Source organism: Carlito syrichta, unplaced genomic scaffold (assembly GCF_000164805.1).
Source record: "Carlito syrichta isolate Samal-C Ts95f unplaced genomic scaffold, Tarsius_syrichta-2.0.1 Scaffold306482, whole genome shotgun sequence".
NCBI classification, from domain to species: Eukaryota; Metazoa; Chordata; class Mammalia; order Primates; family Tarsiidae; genus Carlito; species Carlito syrichta.
In genome coordinates, this window is record NW_007250578.1 from 230708 (window position 1) to 250862 (window position 20155).

At 35.2% G+C, this 20155-nt stretch overlaps 1 protein-coding gene across 1 annotated transcript in view; it reads left to right on the top strand.

Annotated features, from left to right (window-relative positions):
• The window catches only part of GALNT3 (polypeptide N-acetylgalactosaminyltransferase 3), a 22761-nt gene extending 16360 nt beyond the window's left edge, over nt 1-6401 (top strand). Inside the window, exons 9-10 of the mRNA XM_008063029.2 lie at nt 4264-4416; nt 5285-6401. Coding sequence (XP_008061220.1) covers nt 4264-4416; nt 5285-5407 — 276 coding nt within the window. The 3' untranslated portion in view covers nt 5408-6401. The remainder of the gene's footprint in view (nt 1-4263; nt 4417-5284) is intronic.
• Nucleotides 6402-20155: the final 13754 nt, after the last annotated feature.

Below are 20155 nucleotides of genomic sequence, written 5' to 3' on the forward strand. Positions count from 1 at the left end.
GGGTCAAGGCTGCAGTGGCCGGGAGCGGCCACTGCACTCCAGTCTGGGCGACGGAGTGAAACTCCAACTCAAAAAAAAAAAAGAAAGAAAGAAAGAAAAAGAAAATGAGAAAATAATAGAATGCCATTTGAAATTTTTTAAAGAAAGGATGATCTATACAGATCTTTGATGCTTTGATGTTTGTGTGACTATTGGCATGGAGATTTTACAAGATTATACATAAAGGCCATATTTAACTGGATTTAATAGCAAATTATATTGTGGCAATATCAAAATAGCATTATTATAATGTATTATGGTGGGCCCTAATATTTTTTTTCATTATGCTCCCCTTCCTCCCCTAAAAGAGGTATGTTCTTGATTCTCTTCGATTGATGACATCCCTGCTTGTTACCACTTTTTGACTGTTTTATCAATTAAGACTCAAATGTCAAATGTTATCATTTATTCTACTATGAGTAGAAAACAGATTAAACACTAAGTTTCCATCTTTTAGCTTCCTTTCCTTACCTTTTTCAAATTAGTTTCTAGAAAGATCAGACCCTGTTTCTCTCATTTTTTCATTCAACAAATTCACTGAGTGACCCCTGTGTGTCAGGTACTCTGATGGATTCAAGTGATTTAGATTCTAACTCCTTTGGGAAATCTATGTTTTAAAGCCAGCAGTTTCCATTGGTATAATAAAGTCTGGGATAAAGCATTCAGAGTGCTCTGAGGGTAGAGAATAGGTCATGTGAGTTAGACTGGGAGTCCTGGAAAATATGACATTCGAAGACACTTTTTTTAAAGGATAGTAAGAGCTAGTGAGATAGCTGGTAGGAACAAGAACAGAATGAGAGAGTGAAGGAAGGTGCCCCAAGGAAAAGAGCCTGTGTGTATCTTTTCTGGGAATTGCAGGTATTTTGGTGTAGAGTCCAAGATATGTGTGGGGGATTTTTATACTTATGATATTCTGTTCTGAGAAAGTGAGACCTGGAGATGTCAATTTCAGGAAGAATGGGTCAGTTTATCTCCTCATTCATCCTCCTCTATATTTCTTCCTACTCTTCTCTTTAGGCTCCACTTAATCTCTTCAAATCCTTATTCACCCAAGCCAATCAGTCTACTGAGGGCAGATGCAGATGCTCAGAAGCTAAAACTGGTGAACTAGACCTATTGCTTGATGGTTAAGGTATAATTCTGAATTGGAATGGAGATATACATAGACTCATATAGACACATATACATCTCTACCGATATCTGTGTACATATATTACTCTCATTTGTTCTTGTCTGTGTGCACATGCATGTGTATGTATATAAATATATACACATCTTTTTAAAAGTTTCTTTTCCCTCCATATTTTGGAAGAAAAGTGCATTATTTGGAAATAGCATTGATCCCTGCAAGGTTTTGAGCAAAGGAAAATATTTCCCCATTTGTAAAAATCACTCAGTGTAAATACTTATAATTTCTCTCATGCATTACATTTATTCTATCTTAAAAGTTGGAAATATTTTTGCATTCTTTTGCCCACTTTTCTGTTGTCATTGCCATAAAGGTGTTTTTATAGTTCTGTATCAAAAATATTTTAAAATTTTAAATACAAGTAGAATACAGCTGTCTTTCAGAATTTTGGGTCTGGAGAAAATAATTCACATGTTCTTTCAACAAATATCTGTTTAGAACCTATAATGTAACTTGCACTATTACAGGAGGGGAAAAAAGACCAGGTCCCTGACCTTGTGGAGTTTATGTTTCACAGGAACATTTTTTCCACAGGAAAACAAAAAATAAATATGTAATTTTGATATAAAGAAAAAAGCAGGTGAGAGGATCATGTGTTTCTGGGTGGTATGGTCATTTTCAGAAGTGAGGGAAAACCTTTCTGGGAAAGTGACCTTGGCATAGAGGCCTGAATGAGTTGGCAGAAGAACTATGTTCCAGGAGAAGAAGAGCGTTTTGGAGGAGGGATTTGCAAGGGCAGAAGCCAAGTGGCAGATACATGGAGAAAGCAGAAAGCCAGTGTGACTAGAGCAGAGTTGTCCAGCAGAGACGGATAGGAAATGAGGTCAGAAACATTGGTAAGCAACAGGGTCATGGAAGGCTTTCGGCCCCATTAAGGAACTTGGCAGGAGGGTAATAATTGTCTGGCTTATATTTTAAGAAAGTGACTCTGGCTCCTGTTACCCTAACACAGCTATTGATTTAATTTTAGTTTATTTCCTTTATATTTTATTTTAAATCAAGCATTCACTTAAACTACTTTGCAAATGTTAGTTCCTTGAGTGCTAAAATTTTGAGATATCCTATACCTTGATCATTGTTTCATGTTCCCTTTTACTGATTTTTGTCAGATAATGTTTTTTATAGCATATAACTCCTTTGTAACAGTACTTATGTAAGTCAAGTAAAAATATTTTGGTTTTGTTACTAAATTGGCTTATATATTAGTGCATTGTAACTTCCTGACACTTATTGCTTTGCTTCATTCAGTTTCTCTTCTGGTTCTAAGTTTCATGACTCACCAATATTCTCAGCTATCTAATTTGCCTGCTCTTTTTTGTTATCAAAGTATTCTTAATTTTTTTTATTTTTTAATTTATGACAGAGAGAGGTATCATTTTTTACAATTCTCATTTTAATGACTTTTTAACAATAATGAGGTAAAATACTAGACAACCTTTGTTACTATTTTTGAGATCTTATGGTTTATGTTTCTTAGATAAGTATAGCTAGAATGCTGTTTTCATCATCTAAGTTCATTTTCTTCCAGTATTTCCATCTGAAGAACTACCAGTTATAAAAGTGACTGATGTTTTACTTGTGGGAGGAGATAAATTAAACTTGAGACTTAAGACTAGAGGAACTCAAGCTATGTGGCTTTGTTTAATTCAGCAATGTTTGAGGAGTGCCTACTGTAATATACATAAAGGATTTAACACAGTGCCTGCCTAGCACGTAATGAGGACTTAATAAATATTAGTGCTACTACTTATTATTTCATTATTGAAAATCAATTATGTTAACTTATTTTATCTTTAGAATGTCAACATGATGAAATATTTGATTTGTAATGGGTGTTATTACTAGATACACTGACTGACTTTGGCCTATGGGGAAGCCAGTTAACTAAACACACAATTCTAATAGAATATAAAAGTTACCTCTGGTGTACTAAGGGAACCTTGAAAAGGGTGTAATTTTGTGTAGTGAGACAAATTCAGGGAAAGCCAAGGAAGGAAGGCAATGTTTGAGTTGGCTCTTGAAGGATGAAAAGGAGTTAGCCAAGCAGAAAAAGGTCAAAAGGTTATTCTGGGCAGAGCCCAAACGGTAAAGCAAAGTCTTAGAGTTGTAGATATACATGTTCTGCATTGATACAGTTGTGCGAAAGATGCATAGTATATAATTGGGGTAATGGTGGCATATGATTGAAAGTGGAAGATTTCATACACCAGTTAAGGAGTGAGAACTTCACCTGCAGCAGCAGTGATTCACTTAAGCAAGGGCAGTAGGGGATCAGACCAATGCTAGACTAACTGGTAGCAGGTTGAATTGGATTGAGTATAAATTAAAGGTAACTGGAAGTGATGCAGTAGAAATCCTGAGGGTCTGAGTTAGAAAAGTGAGGATATGGAAATGAGATTGAGTGGGATGGTAACATCTGAAAGGAAAACTTAGTACAATGAAAATCTTATAGTTGGATCTGTGGGGCAGACAGAAGCATCAATAATATTAACAATAACTAAAATATATGAGAGCCTACCATGTGCTAAGTGTTTTAATTGTGTTAACCCATTTATCTTCATAACCCTGTGGGGAAGGAGCTATTATATTTCTCATTTGCAGGTGAGAAAATGAGGCCTGGTCGGCACCCTGAAGTACCTAGTTCAATGAATATGTCTTTAACTGAGATGAAGAAGAGAGCAAAAACACTTGTGGGAGAAGGGAAGAGGCAATTAGTGTGTTTTTTATAACTTTTCAGGCCCTGTGGAGCGCCTGTGCTAGTCCCATTTTTCCCTGATAACTTCCAGTTTCTAGAATAGGGAGGAAGACAATACCTTCTCAGTTAAGTGACCACCATTGATGAGAGGCTGAAGGAAGGTTATAGTATCTTCTATTATAAAAATTTAGTTCATGTTTCTGATAACAAATTTTTTTTGGTATTATTTTGTTGAGGTAGCAATGACGTCACTATTCAGTGAGTTGTTGATTTAGTTATTTTATTTTGCAGCTGAGCATATAGGGTGCTCTTATCAATAACAGCACTCTTCCTTCCATAGTACTTTGAATACTCTGCTCAACGTGAAATCCGGCACAACATCCAGAAGGAATTATGTCTTCATGCTGCTGAAGGTCCCGTTCAGCTGAAGGCATGTACCTACAAAGGTCATAAGACAGTAGTCACTGGAGAACAGATATGGGAGATCCAGAAGGTACCTTAGTGCAGTTAATTCACCCCTTTATTTAATCATTTTGTTTAGCCCTAACTACTTAGCTGGGAAAGTGAGTGGAAAATGGTACATTAATATTATTTGTCAGAATTTCTCTCCCTTAATTAACTTTGATATTATTTGTTTCATCACATATGATAAGAGAATAGATCTATGAATTAAGTACCCATAAGAACAAAATAATTATAAAGTTACTTTGTTGAAACATGGTTTATGCAGATCAACACTTCAATGAATTCTTAATAATAGTTGCTCATTTTTTACTTTTTAGGATTTCTTACAATGTTTCTTGCAACAGTCACTTTTTTGGGAAGAAGAATAACATTAATTCAAATTAATTTTTTCCTCAATGTGATTAATTTTTTTCGACTTTTTAAGATCTTTTTCATTCATCTAGAATTGAGAGAACGCATGACAGGTCTCTTCTGTTTTTAAACACGTTTTAAGACTTAGCTGTATCACGGCAATTCTTGCCTGAAAATTGTTTTGTGCAGTATTAGAAAACAAAACATTGACTTTTATGATTTATTATTTTTTAAGAGTTTGTCACTTGTGATCATGTTAAGGAAATGCTTCCTGTTTGAAAACATGATTCAGACCTTGCTCTGCATACCTCTCTTCATTTATGTAATACCTTGTTAACTGAACAGTAGTGGCATAGACAGTTATTCTTACACTTGAAACCTATAAGATTATATCAGACATAGTTGATCTTGGAAAGATTTAAATTCAATAATGGTGTACATTTGGTTTATGAGTATCCCTTTAGCTTCAATAAAGTTATTTTCATATTTTTCAGTTTACTGTGAGTCTTGAAACTTAATGTGTGTTGTGTTTCCTTTTATTCTAGGATCAACTGCTATATAATCCACTCTTTAAAATGTGCCTTTCAGCAAATGGAGAGCATCCAAACTTAGTGCCATGCAATCCATCAGATTCACTCCACAAATGGATATTTAGCCAAAATGATTAAGTGTTCCTTAAAATTAAGGAGTTGAAAATGAGATATTCTTTCTCATAAAACTGTGACTAGGCATACACTGTAGTTTTTGAGAATTATGCAAAAGCAGCTAAATATAACTTATTCCAAGTGCATTTTTCTTATTTATATCTTAAAATGTCTATGTAGCACTGCTACGGAAATCCTGTACGTTTCTGTTTCAAAGCACAATAACTAGTAATACCAAAGACTATTTCAAAATGTCCAGATATAGGGAAAGAGATGTTTACATTATGATAAAAATAATTTTCTAAGTAAAGTGACAGTTGTGTGTTTTGTACTTTTAAGGATATACATAGCTACATTCACACACAATTTAAAGTATTTCCCCTAGTTTTTTGAGGGGGAAGAAAAAAGATTTGATACTGTATTTTTTTTAACTACATAGCAATGGATCAATGAAGGTCAAACGTTGACCTTTGTGTACAAACCAAGAAGTTTTTATAGATCTGGAATTTATTATTTTAAAATGCAGGTAAACTTTTTTTTGCCTTTTGTTTACTTGTCTAACGTCTCTTTAAACATGAAAATGAATAAGGAGAGGAATATTTTTAACACTTAAATTTCTTGGCAAATTTAAAAATATTTTTTAGTCTGAAGCCCACTCCAATTGAAGCATTTAAGTCCTCTTTAAATGACTTTTCTTAAGTAACTATATTGTGTGTTTTCCTGAAGCACTTTGTTAAAAAAAAAAAACTTTATAAATGACTATCTGCTGAAAAGATGTCCTTTTCCTTTTTATGTGTGAGTCTTTTATTCTTACCAAAATTCACTAGTCTTGAATGTTTGTGGTACTAAATTTCAATGCAGAATACTTGACTCATTTAAAGCTAAATTTTATTTGTTACTGATTCAATTATACTTGTAATGGATTTTTGTCTTTGTAATTGGTTTTTTTCATCAAAAAGCCTTATTTTTATCTATGTGGGAAACACAATAAAAAAAATCCTCAACACTACTATAGTCATTTGATTAAGTTTTATTTTCCTCTTTTGGGTACAAATCTATAATTGATAATAGGTGGGGAAACATGAATTTTGTATACTGAATTTCTAAGCACCTATTGTTTATAGAGCGATCAGATATTTCTTAAAGCACACAAAATAGGGAATGGCAAAAATTCTATGTACAATATAAAGAAAATTTTGTACCAATTTTTGATAACTTTCCTTGAACATCTTATAGTATAATTTTTTTGGAAAAATGTGATGGCTGTATAGAAGATTAGCACTTTATTCATTTTGGTCATTTTATGTATACGTCTCCTTTATTCTTATTCCAGAAGTGAAATTTGACTAGTTTCACATTTTAAAAGTGACAGAGATTCTGTTGTACAAAAGAAAACATTTTTTATTATTGACCCCATCTCGTCATTGTTTGACTTTGATCTTACATTAAAAGCCTGCATTCTCTAATTGATTGCAATGGCTATTTTTACTTCAATTCAACTAGCATGCATAACGTGTCTAAGTTTGTATTAGATGTTATGGTAGGCAGAGTAAGACTTGTCATTGCCTTTGAGCTATGTCTCATGGGTCAGAAGAAAGACACATAATTTTGAAATAGAAGTGAGTACCAATATAATGTTATGTTTTATAGATGGAAGCTCAGTATTCATATTTAATATTTCTTTAATAAGCTATATCTCTATTATTGTGGCTAATACTAATATGTATTATTAAATATACACTAGTGCTCATTTACATGTGCAATATCTGTTTCTCATTTTGTTACTCTAGATGTGAATATCCACGAGCAAATTTTTCTCTTGGAGCTTATTATATCTCTAAGAACAAAACAATCTCTCATAGATATTTTATAAATGAACTTAAGTTCGTTTGATTAAAAAAAAAAAAAACAACCTGAGTGCCCTCCCTGTATCGGTCATGTGTTGTCATATCATGATCAATTGAAAACAACTTAGATTAGCTAGATATTCTTATTAAAACCGAGTTAAAATCTGATTTGGGGGCTCAGATTGTTGCTCAAGTGTCATACAAATCATTTCATTAAGAACTGGCCCTTTGGGGTAGGGAGTGCCTTTTAAAAGTCTGAATTTTGGAGCAATGCTAACAGTGGGTTATTGATGGAGCCTGGCTGTCATCCACCTGAGAGACCTGAATGCACTCAAGTGTGAAATTGTGGAACCCTTGCTCAATTTGAAGCTACCGTGGCAAATGGTCTGGTTGCTACAGAGCACCTGGCACGTTGCCTTCAATCCAGAGGACCAAGTCCTGAGAACTCTAGGCTGATAAACTGCACTAGTGAGCCTGTAGGAGTCAACATAATGGGCAAACTCACTGAAAACTGAGACGGGACCACACAACTAGCCATAGGAGAAAAAAAGCAATACAAAAAATTGCCTGTTACTATAACCAGTGATGGTGGATTTTAAGTCCCTATATTACCAGAGATTGGTCTTGGGCAATTTAATTAAATACTATGTATACCATCAAAATATAGGTGCAAAAAGGTAGGGGGCTGCTATTTCTGAGGAAACAAGGTTGAATTCTTAGGAAAGACTAGAAAGAAATCAAGTCATTAAAAAAATGCAAAGTTCTGTGTAGATGAGAATTGTAAAAGGGAAAACAAAAATCTAGGAAGATTCTGTACTTAAATTACTTCACAATTCACTGTAGAGACAGCAAAAATAAGTGTCTTAAGGGAGTGCATTTTTTGTGTGGTTGGTGTAGGAAAGATGTTGCAGTACTCTCAGAAAGCAGCTCATACACAAACAAAAGGCCTTGGCACAACAGGATTTTTGTGAAAGTGTAGGGGTTTGTGTGTGTGTTTGTTATAAGTTAAAATTTTTTCAATATTTTTTCTTCTTTATGGGTTTCTGTTTTAACTATTTTTTCTAAATCATCAACTCAGTGCAACCCTACCTTTCCAATCCTGCAAGCCTACCTGTTCCAAATCATCAGCCAAATTACACTGGGGAAGAGATTCCTCCTGCACACAGTCACTCTTGCTTTCTAGTCTTCAACAATATCTATGAAATATTTTTGTGTGTTTTGGGGATTATCCCAGGCACAAGTGACTAATAATTACAAAATAATCCCTATCTTCTAGAAGATTACAGTTTAGTAAGGTGGTCATTACTGAGGTCTCATAAAATAGTGACGTTTTGGAGAGAAATAGTCCCACGATGGAGTTAACATACTCAGCTTCTTATGAGTCTATTGCCAGGAGCTAGAGGAGAAAGCAGACACCCCTTATTTTAGAGGTAAAAGATTAAATTAATGCCATATGACCAGCAATTCCCCTCTTGGAAATATACCCGGAGGAATTCTTAAACCTTATTGTACAAACCTGGGGACCTTACTAAAATGCAGATTCGGCTGGGCATGGTGGCTCACACCTGTAATCCCAGCACTTTGGGAGGCAGAGGTGAAAGGACTGCCTGAGCCCACAGGTTTGAGACCAGCCTTGGCAGCTTGGTGAGACCTCATCTCTACAATAAATCAAAAAATTAGCTGGACGTGGTGACATGTGCCTGTAGTTCTAGCAACTTGGAAAGCTGAAGTGGAAGGATCGCCTGAACCCAGCAGGTCGAGGCTACAGTGGCTGTGAGCCAGTGCACTCCAGCCTGGGCGACAGAATGGAGTCCAACTCAAAAAAAAAAAAAAAATGCAGATTGTTTCATTAAGCCTGGGGTAGAGCTCACGATTATGTATTTTGAACAAGCTCTCAGGTGATGCCACAGCTGCTGGCTTTGGTACCACGTTTTGAATAGAAAGACTATCCATTGAGCCAATGTCTAAGGTTCTTTGAGACTACCACAATAATTTCCACCAGGCTTCACATCTCTTATTCAGGCAACACCAGAAACCAATGCTCCTCTGCCATCCATTGTTGTCATTATGGTTCTCTGGCAACTCCTCCACCTTTGTATATCCCTAAATTGAACAATCCTCCACCCTCTGATCACTTTCTACTCTGCAAACTACTCATGTTCTTGATCAGATAGCTCGTATTTCAACAACCTTGTCTCTTAAATTTTTTTATTTTCCTGCCTTAACAAACTGCACATCTCCCGAGGATACATCTTCCTATTCCAGTGAAGGCTATTGTTTTTGTTTTTGTTTTCCATCATTCCTCTTGTGCTTCAAGGCTAGGATTTGAAATAGGTATATTCTTCTTCAAAAATGCCCCAGCTAATTTGAAATTATGTCATGTGGGTTTATGATGCTCTACTCTTTCATGTTACTAACAATAATCTATAGATTGTATCTCTTAATTCATTCCCTTTCTTGAGTTCCTGTTGGGGATTTCTGTCTTTATTCCTCTACTTCTGTCCCCCTTGTGAGCAACTTCATTATTAATACTGATGACTCTAGCATCCTGAGTTCTCAGTACTTGATACCACGTTTCTTTTCCTTAAGCATGCATTCTCTTTTCATCACTAGTAAACGTTTCTTCTCTGACATCTTGGTCACCTTAAACTCTCTGACTACCACCTTCTATCCTAGTTCATTTACACGGGTTCTCCCTCCCTAGAACTTTTTCCTTCCTCTATGAGACCTCTAAATCATTGATCTTACTACTTATTCACTATCATTCTCCTTTAAGCTATATTCTTCTTGTCCAGAATGGTTTTGATATTTCATCATTAAAATAATTCGTTTTCACTCTCTATTCACGTGTCTGTTTCTCCATCATTTTTCAACTTACTTGAAAAACCCCAAACCCTAAATAAACCAAAATATTTTCATCCACCACACCTGCACACAAACAGTTGTAATCCTAGGCACAGTCACCATATCTATCTCAATCTCTCCTCCCTCTCTCCCTCTCTCTCTCTCCCCCCTCCCCCCCCCCCCCAGGTCTCTTGTGGATTCTATGTCCATCTTTCTTGGTTTACTTCCTCATTTTGGAGTACATAGGGAAGGGTTCAGGATGCATATATTTTTTTAAACATTTATATCTGGAATACCTTTATTCTTTTCTCACAATTAGTAGATTAGCTGAGTATAGATTTCTTGGTTGCTAATTTTTTTTTTAGTATTTTAAAGGCTTTCCTTCATTTTCTTCTAAATTATAGTATTGAAAACTCCAGTGCATTTTTTATTCTTGACCCTTTGTTAGTGATTTTTTTTTCCCTCTGAATACTTGTAGATCTTCTGTTTGCCCAAGTATTGAAATTTTATAGTAAGTCTTATATTGCTGGATGTTTTGTTGTGGTTTTTAAATACTCATGTCTTTACATTCTGAAATATTTTAAAAATATTTCTTAATTTTATCTCTTTGTATTCTCAGGTCTTTCTGGAAATCTTATTCTATCAGACCCTTAATATATTGATTTTCTAATCTATATGGGAGGACAGCTTTTCTGACCTATATTCCACGTCTTTGCCAGCTCCATTTTCTAGGAGATATTCTTGATGTATTTCTCTAAGTCTTCTACTGAATATTTTCATTTTTCTCATTTGTAATTTTCAAGAGCACATTCTTGTTCTCTGATTATTGTATGTTGCTGTTATCTTACAATTAGATTTTTTAAATTTTATTTTTAATGATATTAATAAAGATATTAATGGTAGTTTTTTTGGAAAATTTTCATCTACTTGCAAAGTCTATTTTTTCCAAATTTCTTTTTTTTCCTGTTAGATTTACTCTTTACATTTCATCATAGATGCTTTCCTCAAACGTCTGGTGATTCTTTATTGTCTGTTCGCATCCAGCAGAGGAGCACTGAATACTTATTAGAAAGCTCTGTAACGTGAGGAGGGCTTATTGGCTGCAGTCTTTCCTATAGGGTGACTCAATTGGAGCCATTGTGCTGGGGAAACAAAATGACTGGTTAGATCCCCAGAGAAGAATGTTCTAGTCACCTGTCGAGAGTGTGAGCCTGGTTGCCATTGGGAGAAGAGGACTGAAGATGCATTTTCTTTTTTTTCTTTTCTTTTTTTTTTTGAGTTGGAGTCTCACTCTGTCGCCCAGGCTGGAGTGCAGTGGCCACTCCCGCCCACCGCAGCCTCGACCTGCTGGGCTCTGGCAATCCTTCCGCCTCAGCCTTCCAAGTAGCTGGAACTAGAGGCGTGTGCTACCACGCCTGGCTAATTTTTGATTTATTGTAGAGATGAGGTCTCGCCAAGTTGCCCAGATGGGTCTTGAACCCGCGAGCTCAGGCAATCCACTCACCTCAGCCTCCCAAAGCTCGGGATTACAGGCTGAGCCACCGAGCCCAGCCTCTTTCTCACTTTTAGAAGAATCCGTGATCCTTTCTGTGGCTACAAAAAATGTATTCCTACTCTGCTTTCTCGAATACTGCTGGGTTTGGATTAACTCACTACTAATTGATATGTTTTCCAGGCTTCTAAACAGTGTTGTCATTAAACCCCTCCTACTCTTTCTTCCTATGGATTTATGAATTTTTCCTATCTCTTTACTCTCATTTTCATGGGATTCTGGAAGGAAGCAGAAGAAAATGAGGGCAAAATCTGGTAATTTTGACAAGAAACCCTCATTCTTTCTTCAACAGCCTCCAGACTATCTTTGGTCACCAACAACTTCCAAACTGCCAGATCCAATACTCCTTTCCCTGCCCTCATCTACTTAAACTCTGCAGCTTTTGAAATAATTGATTGGTAATCTCACTTTGGAAATTTGTAAAACTCTCTTCTCTCTGGACTTCCATGGCAACACAAACCTTTGTCTTCAGTCCCACTGACCTACTTCAAACCATCATTTATGTTTCACATGAACAAGGATGATCTCTAAACTAATTCCCCTTTTTGTTTTCTTGTCATTCTTTTCATTAGTTTTTATCCCATGGTGACTTGAGTTAACTCTAAAAATAAAAACACACTACTCTTCTTTTATAACCTTCCAATGACTCCCAGTTGTTCTTAGAATAAAATTCTTGCTTCTGACCACAACCTACAGCACCTTACCTGGCCCAGTCCTTGCTTGTTTCTCCTGCGTCATCTAGGACCATTTTTATCTCTTGCCCATTTTGCTTGAGACACAGCAGTCGCCTCCTCTATTTATCTCATATATCAAACTTGTTCTTGCTTCAGAGCCTAGATTTTCTTTGGATGCTCTTCATAACTGTCTTTTATATATTTCTCAGCTCAAATAACACATTCTCAGAAAGGATCATACTTTATAAAGTAACCCAATCACTACTGAATCATTGTGTTTATTTCCTTTATTACACTTACCACTTTCTGAAATTATTGTCTTATTTTATGTGAAAGCTTGTCTTTTGTCTCTATTAAATGTCATCATCAAAGCAAGATAAGAAACAATGAAATTCATATCACATTCCAATTTAGGTAAATTCAATATGTCATTTACACAACATAACTCAACTTTTCAAGACTTTTCATATTAAAGAATATTTAATATGCTATGAGCAAAGGAATGGAGAATGAAGATTTTGCTTAGACTGATAAGGATCAACTTTTAAAAATCCTGATAGAAAACTTCATCTGAGTATATGCATTATTTCTTCAAATGATATATTACAGAGAACATAAACTTGTTTACAAAATCCAGTCGTATAAGAATAATGAAGCCAAAAAAAAAAATAGAAGTTCTATTTTACATAGTACACACTAACTCTATGAAACTCATTTTCCTAAGAGTTTATGTAGATGGAAATTTTGAATAGACATAGACTTAACACATTTGATGACTGGCAAATTCACAATTGATGAGGAAAAATAGAATGTTTAGTATGTCCTCGAGCTTTTAGAATAATGTAGAAGTCAGCAGCATCTCCCAAAATGTATTTCTTGAATACCATATCAGTCATAGCATGCTCCTTTGTATGCTAATTATGAGAGTATTTGTTTCTACTTTACATTATCTTAATTTTATAATATTCCTCTAGAATCTCAGCCACCCATTGTGTAAATTGTTATAGGAGAAGTCGGATTTTTTTCTCAGAGGATCTTTTAAAAATCCTTCCAACCATAACATTAATTGTGAAAAAAACTTTTCTTTGAAAGCATGGGTGGAATTCAGGGTGTTAAAATAAGTTATTTTCAATAACTTATTTTAACAAAGAAGATCAAATAACATCTACTTGTTTGTAAAATTCTTTTTAACTATGCAGGATATGATTTCTGTTATTTTGTGTTAGAGTGCATTTATTTTTTATTTTTCCATCAGAGTTCTTATTTCCAGCAATAGAAATTAACTCTGGATGATTTAAATGGAAGAGAAATCTGTTGAAAGGATATTGAGTAGTTCACAGAGTCATTTGGAACACTGGAGAAAAGACTTTTAAAAAATGGGCCGACAGGATAAAGCAAAGCGCATAGCTTTGAAGCTAAAATTATGCTACAGAACTCGACTGGTGAGGATACTCTTTCTGCTACCAGCAAACACCAAATGAATGGTTTGCACCTCTCATTTTCCTGGCATAGGCATTGCCTGCTGCTGATGTTGGCTACCAGATGACCCCCCACTATAGCTGTACTGGATCCTCGAAGTGACTGCTGTTGTTGCTGCCAGAATGCATTCTCCACTGACTGCTTTTCTCACTAGTTCCCAAGTCAATATCCAGGCTGGATGCAGATTGAGCCTATTCATGTACCCTACCCTCAAGGCAATGGAGACTATGAAAGCAAGTAGCTGGCTTTAGAACTTCTGCAGTTGAAGGTGGAAATTTCACAGGCAGAGAAACGAAGTTCATTTTTTAGGCAGCTAAAAAAATGACAAGCAACTTTAGTACAAACCCTAGGATTTGTGAACTATAGCATTCTTACTTCAATATTTTTTCCTTTAAACTGTGAAACATATACATATATATGATACATAAATATGAAAGTGCTGTCCACTTAGACAATCATGTTGTAGGCACTTTCCTTTTTTTGCCTCCCAGTTAGGCCAAGGATATTACTATATTTTTTATTTCTGTAATCTGTAGAGTTAGATAGTATATTCATAATTTGTTTCTTGCTAGCAGCAATTTTTTTGTTTCTTAAAATGAATTTTTTGATCATACTCAGTGATCTATCACAGAAACAAAGAACAGAGAATCATATGTTCTCACTCATAAGTGGATCTTGAACAATTATAATACTATAAGAAAGCGATTGGTAGTAGTGGGAAACTGTCAGGGGAGGGGGGTGGGATTTGCAGTTGAGGGAAACTACTAGGAGAGGGAGGGGCATACCTCATCAACAAGGGTACCTGCATAATCAATGTTTGTATACCTTACCCTGAATTGTACCCCACATCTTTATAGTAAAGAAAAGAAAAAAATATCAATTTTTTGAGGCCAGGTACAGTGGTTCACACCTGTAATCCCAGCACTTAGGGAGGCCATGGTGGGAAGATCACTTGAGCACAGGAGTTCAAGACCAGCCTGGGCAACATAGTGAGATTTTGTCCTTACAAAATGTCAAAAAAAGTAGCCAGTCATGGTGGTACACACCTGTAGTCCCAGCTACTCAGGAGGCTGAGAAGGATGGATCCCTTCGGCCCAGAAGGTCAAGGTTGTGGTAAGTCATGATTTTGCCACTGCAATCCAGTCTGGGTGATGGAGTGAGAACCTGACTTAAAAGAAAAACTGTTTTTTGAGGGCTAACCTTAATAGTTCAGGTTGATGAGTTTTGAGTTTTAAAGATCCTTGTATCTGCACCCCAAACAAGATATAGAATGTTTCCATCACAGTAGAAAATGCCTTGTGTCTCCTTCCATTCAAACTTTCAAGCCAGTAAACACCACCTTCTGATTTCTATCAATATACCTTAGTATTGATTATTCTTTGTTTCATGTAAATGGAATCATACATTAAATATTTTTGTGCCTGCTTTTGGTTATTTATAATGTCTTTGAGATTAATTAATGAGATTTTGTCTATTTGTAGACTTTTTTTTCAATTGCTGAGCGTTATTCTATGTGTAGAGATACCACAATTTGTCTATTATTTTATTGATAGACGTGAGTTTTTTTAAGTCTTTGTATAATTTGAACAAGGGTGCAATCATTATTTAAGTACCAGTCTTTTTGTGAATGTGTGTTTTCAAAATTTTTAAGGTAGACACCTAGGAATGGATTCATAGATCCATTTTAAATTTTAAAAGGTACTGTGACAGTTTGTTTTCTTTTTTTTATGGTTATGACATTCCACATTCTTCCCAGTGATATATGAGACTTCTCAGTGGTTTCACATCCTTGCCAACATTTGATATTTTCAGTCTTCTTTTATTTTATGCTTTCTGGTAGGTAACTTGTGGTGGTTTTAATGGTTATTTCTCTATTAAATAATGATTTGGGGTACTTTAACATGTCTATATTGAACAGCCATATTTTTTTTGAAAGTGTCTAAGTCATTTATGTATGTTTATTGGGTAGATTTCTTTATTTTTGTTTTATAGATTTTTATATATTCTGAAATCAGTTCTCTTGTTATATGTATTATAAATATTTTCTTTCAGTCTGATACTTGACTGTTTATTTCTTAATGTTTTTTTAACATGCAGTTTTTATTCTTGAAGTATAATTTATCAAATTTTCCTTATGATTAGTGCTTTTTAGGCTCTTTCTAATAAATCTTTGCCTGTCCCCAAAGTATGAAGATCTATTCCTATGTTACTTCTAGACGCTTATTGTTTTAACTTTTATTTTAGGTCAATAATTTCTCTTGAAATGATCTTTGTATATAGAGTGATGTAGAAGGTTGAGATTTATTAATTTAATTTTCCATAAAGATATCCCATTGTTCCAGCATAATTTAAGAACTTTCTCAAAGGAATTGCATTGTTGCCCTTTTTAAAAATTAATGAACTCCATATTTATATGTGTCGATTTCTGAACGCATTATTCAATTTTATCAACCTACCTGTCTTTTCTTATGGCAATACTACACTGTCTTGATTATCACAGTTTTACAGCAGATTGTGAAATCCAATGGCACAAATTGTCCAACTTTATTTTTTTTTAAAGATTATTTTGAATATTCTAGACTATTTGCATTTGGGGGCAAATTTTGAAATGTACCCATCAATTTACTTTTTTCTTGTAGTTCTTTTTCTTACCTTACTACATTTGGCAAGACTTCCAGTACAGTGTTAAGTAGAAGTGGTGAAAATGGACATCCTTGCCTTTTTTCTTTTTGCAAGGGGGAAATTGTTCACTGCTTTACCATTAAGTATGGTGTTAGCTACAGTTTTGTACTTATCAATTTGAAGACATTTACTTCTGTTCCTAGTTTGAGAGTTTTTGTCATGAATAAGTGTTGAATTTTGTCAAATATGTTTTCTGCTTTTGTTGAGTTGTGTAATTTTTATCCTTTATCTTCCTCATGTGGTAAATGACATATGTGCTTTTCATATATTAACCCAACCTGGCATACCTGGGATAACTACACTTAATCATAATGGATTATCATTTTTATAAAATAAGATTTAAGAGGTTAATCTACTTTTCATAAAAAGTATTTTCCTATGTTCTTGCTTAGTTGCCCTGGTTAGAACCTCTATTATAATGTCCTTTTTAATATTTTGGTTAATTTAATTTGCCAATATTTTGTCAGGGTTTTTTATGTCCGTGTTCATACAAGATACATGTTTGGGATTTTTTTGTAATGTTTTTGTCAAGTTTTATTTATCAAAGTTATGATGGTCTCATAAAACCATTTGGAAAATTGTTTCTGCCACCCTTTAATGTGTAATATTAAAGATAATGTGTAATATAAATTTATTTTATTTTAATATAAATATATTATATTTATATTAAATATATTATATATAATACAATTTCTTCTTTAAATAATAGGGTTTAAAAATGAAGCCATCTGGGTTTGGGGTTATTTTGTATGAGAAGGTTAATTTAGTACTCTTTTCTCAAATTTTTCTTGTATCAATTTTGGTAAATTGTATTTTTCAAGCAATTTGTCTATTTTGTCTGATTATGAGTTTTTTTGGCATGCATTTGTCTAAAAATCTCCTTGTCACCTCTGTCATCTGTACACAACATTAGCATACAATCCATTCCAAGGACCTCATTCAGTTATCTCTGACTTTTTCCTTCTTGGTTCAGGACCCAATCCAGGAACATGCCTTGCCTGTTGTCATATTAATTTAGTTGCCTTCAATCTAGAACAGCTCAACAGTCTCTCCCTGACTTTCATGTGGTTTGCCATTTTAAGTATAAACAATGTCAATGAACCTAAAGCCATCAAATATTTCCTCATGTCCAGACTCAGGCCATACATTCTTATCAGGAATAGTACAGAAAGGATATGTACTCAGAGTAATACATCAAGAATACTTCACTATCAACCCATCCTAACATTGAAGATGTTAACCTTGATAATCTGTTCAAGTTGGTGTCTGCCAGCCTCCTGCATCATAAGGCCACCATTTTCCCCTTTGTAAGTTAAAGTGTTTTGTAGGGAGATACTCCAAGACTGTGCAAATAGTTTTTTGTCAAATGTCTACACACTTCAGCATCTACTGATGACTCCTACGAATCAACTCCCTCTCTTACATGTGACATTTTTCCTTCTACATTAGTTTGTTGGCATTATACTGCAAGAACAAATAATTTCCTTCATTCATTATCATCTACTGGATTCCAACTTCATTCAATGGACTATAATCTGGTTATCATCATTATTTATTCTGATGATCTAATTGTTCCATATTTGGCCATCAGAGCCTCTTCAAGCTATCTTCAGTGAGTTTATACCATTCTTTGAACTTTTCATACTTTTTGGCTCATTTTGTACTTTCCCAGCCTTTGAATCAACTATTTCTCCACAGAGCCCAGTTCCTTTTAGCAGAGACATTTATATATTCAGAGCTGGATGCTTTGTGTGCTCATTGCTAGTAAGGTATCATTAATTCTAGGCCCTTTTGACTGACAGAACCATGTTTATAAATCTATATGTCAATATCATCTATCTATATGTATAACAGTATAATATAATTATATGAGTGTGCCTGTATACGCATCTTTTACCTGTTTCCTCTATAGCATTCTCCCTCCCTCCCTCCCTCCTTCTCTCTCTCTCTGTCTCTCAATTACAATCTAATACCTTAGCCTTCTCTATTCCGTCTTTAAAAATCTTTTCTCTGATAATGAGAAATCTGGATTCTATTATCTTCAATCTACTTTTTAATTTACTTAACCCTTTTGTATTAACCCATCTCCTGGCTATGTCATTGACTTTTTTGTCACCTTGTCCCACCATCAACTCCTCAGCCCTTAGCCATGCCATTTTCTCTTTGTCTTCTAACCTCCTCAGCCCCCAGCCTTCTCCACATAAAGGAAAAGGAAAATAAAAGAAGGGAAAGAAAAGGGAGAAGAAGCCACAACTCCAGTTTGTTTGTTTCATAATAAATACTAAAAAAATGAAACCAAGCCAGACCAATTATATTTTTGGTCAAATTTTATCTATTTCACCGTAGTTGAGAATAGAGGAGAGATATTGAATGCATTTTAAACAGCATAAATCATAAGGGACATTTTGATAGCTCTGTAAAGATTCTGTATATAAAAAATTGGGAGAACATTTTCAACATCTGTATCAGTTTCCCATTGCTGCTATAACAAATGACCACACATTTTGTGGCTTAAAACAACACAAATGTATTTATCTCACAGTTCTAGAGATCAGAAGTCTGAAATGAGTTTCACTAGACAAAAATCAAGATGTTGACAGAACTGTGTTCCTTCTGGAGACTCTTAAAATTGATTTCCTCCCTTTTTCAGCTTCCAGAGCCCACCGGCACTTCTTGGTTTGCGACTCCATTCCTCTATCTTCCAAGCCAGCCATGTAGCATCTTTATGTCTCTCCCTGACTCTGATCCCTCCTCTACCTCCCTCCCACTTCTAAGACTCTTATGATTACATTTAATCCACTGGCTAATCCAGGATAATCTCCCTAATTTAAGGTCAGTTGATTAGCAACCTTAGTTCCATCTGCAACCTTAATTCCATTTTGTCATGTAGCATATGTTCAGAGTTTTCACAGGAACTAAGATGTAGACATTTTTGGGAGGCCTTATTCTGCCTATCACAATATGAAACTGACAAAGGTTGACATCTTTAATTATATAAATAATCTATTGAATAAATAAAAATAATAACAACCTAACAAAAAAGCGCATATTCATAAGCAATTGCTAAAAGAAAAAGTAGAAAATGCAAAAACTTTTATTTTATTTTATTATTATTATTATTATTATTATTTTAGTTGGAGTCTCACTCTGTCGCCCAGACTGGAGTGCAGTGGCCGCTCCCGGCCACCGCAGCCTCCGCCTGCTGGGCTCCGGCGATCCTTCCACCTCAGCCTTAAAAGTTGCCGGAACTACAGGCGCGCGCTACCACGCCCGGCTGATTTTTTGATTTATTGTAGAGATGAGGTCTCGCTGCCCAGGCGGGTCTCGAAGGGGCTCAGTCAATCCACTCACCTCAGCCTCCCAAAGGCACGGGATTACAGGCTGAGCCACCGAGCCCGGCTGAAACTTTTATTTTTTTTAATAAAGAAATGCACCGAGCCCGGCTAAAACTTCTATTTTTTTAATAAAGAAATGCACCAAGCCCGGCTAAAACTTTTATTTTTTTAAATAAAGAAATGCAAAAGCCGGGCTCAGTGGCTCAGCCTGTAATCCCACGCCTTTGGGAGGCTGAGGTGAGTGGATTGCCTGAGCCCACGGGTTCAAGACCCACCTGAGCAACTTGGCAAGACGTCATCTCTACAATAAATCAAAAATTAGCTGGGCATAGAAGCACGTGCCTGTAGTTCGAGCTACT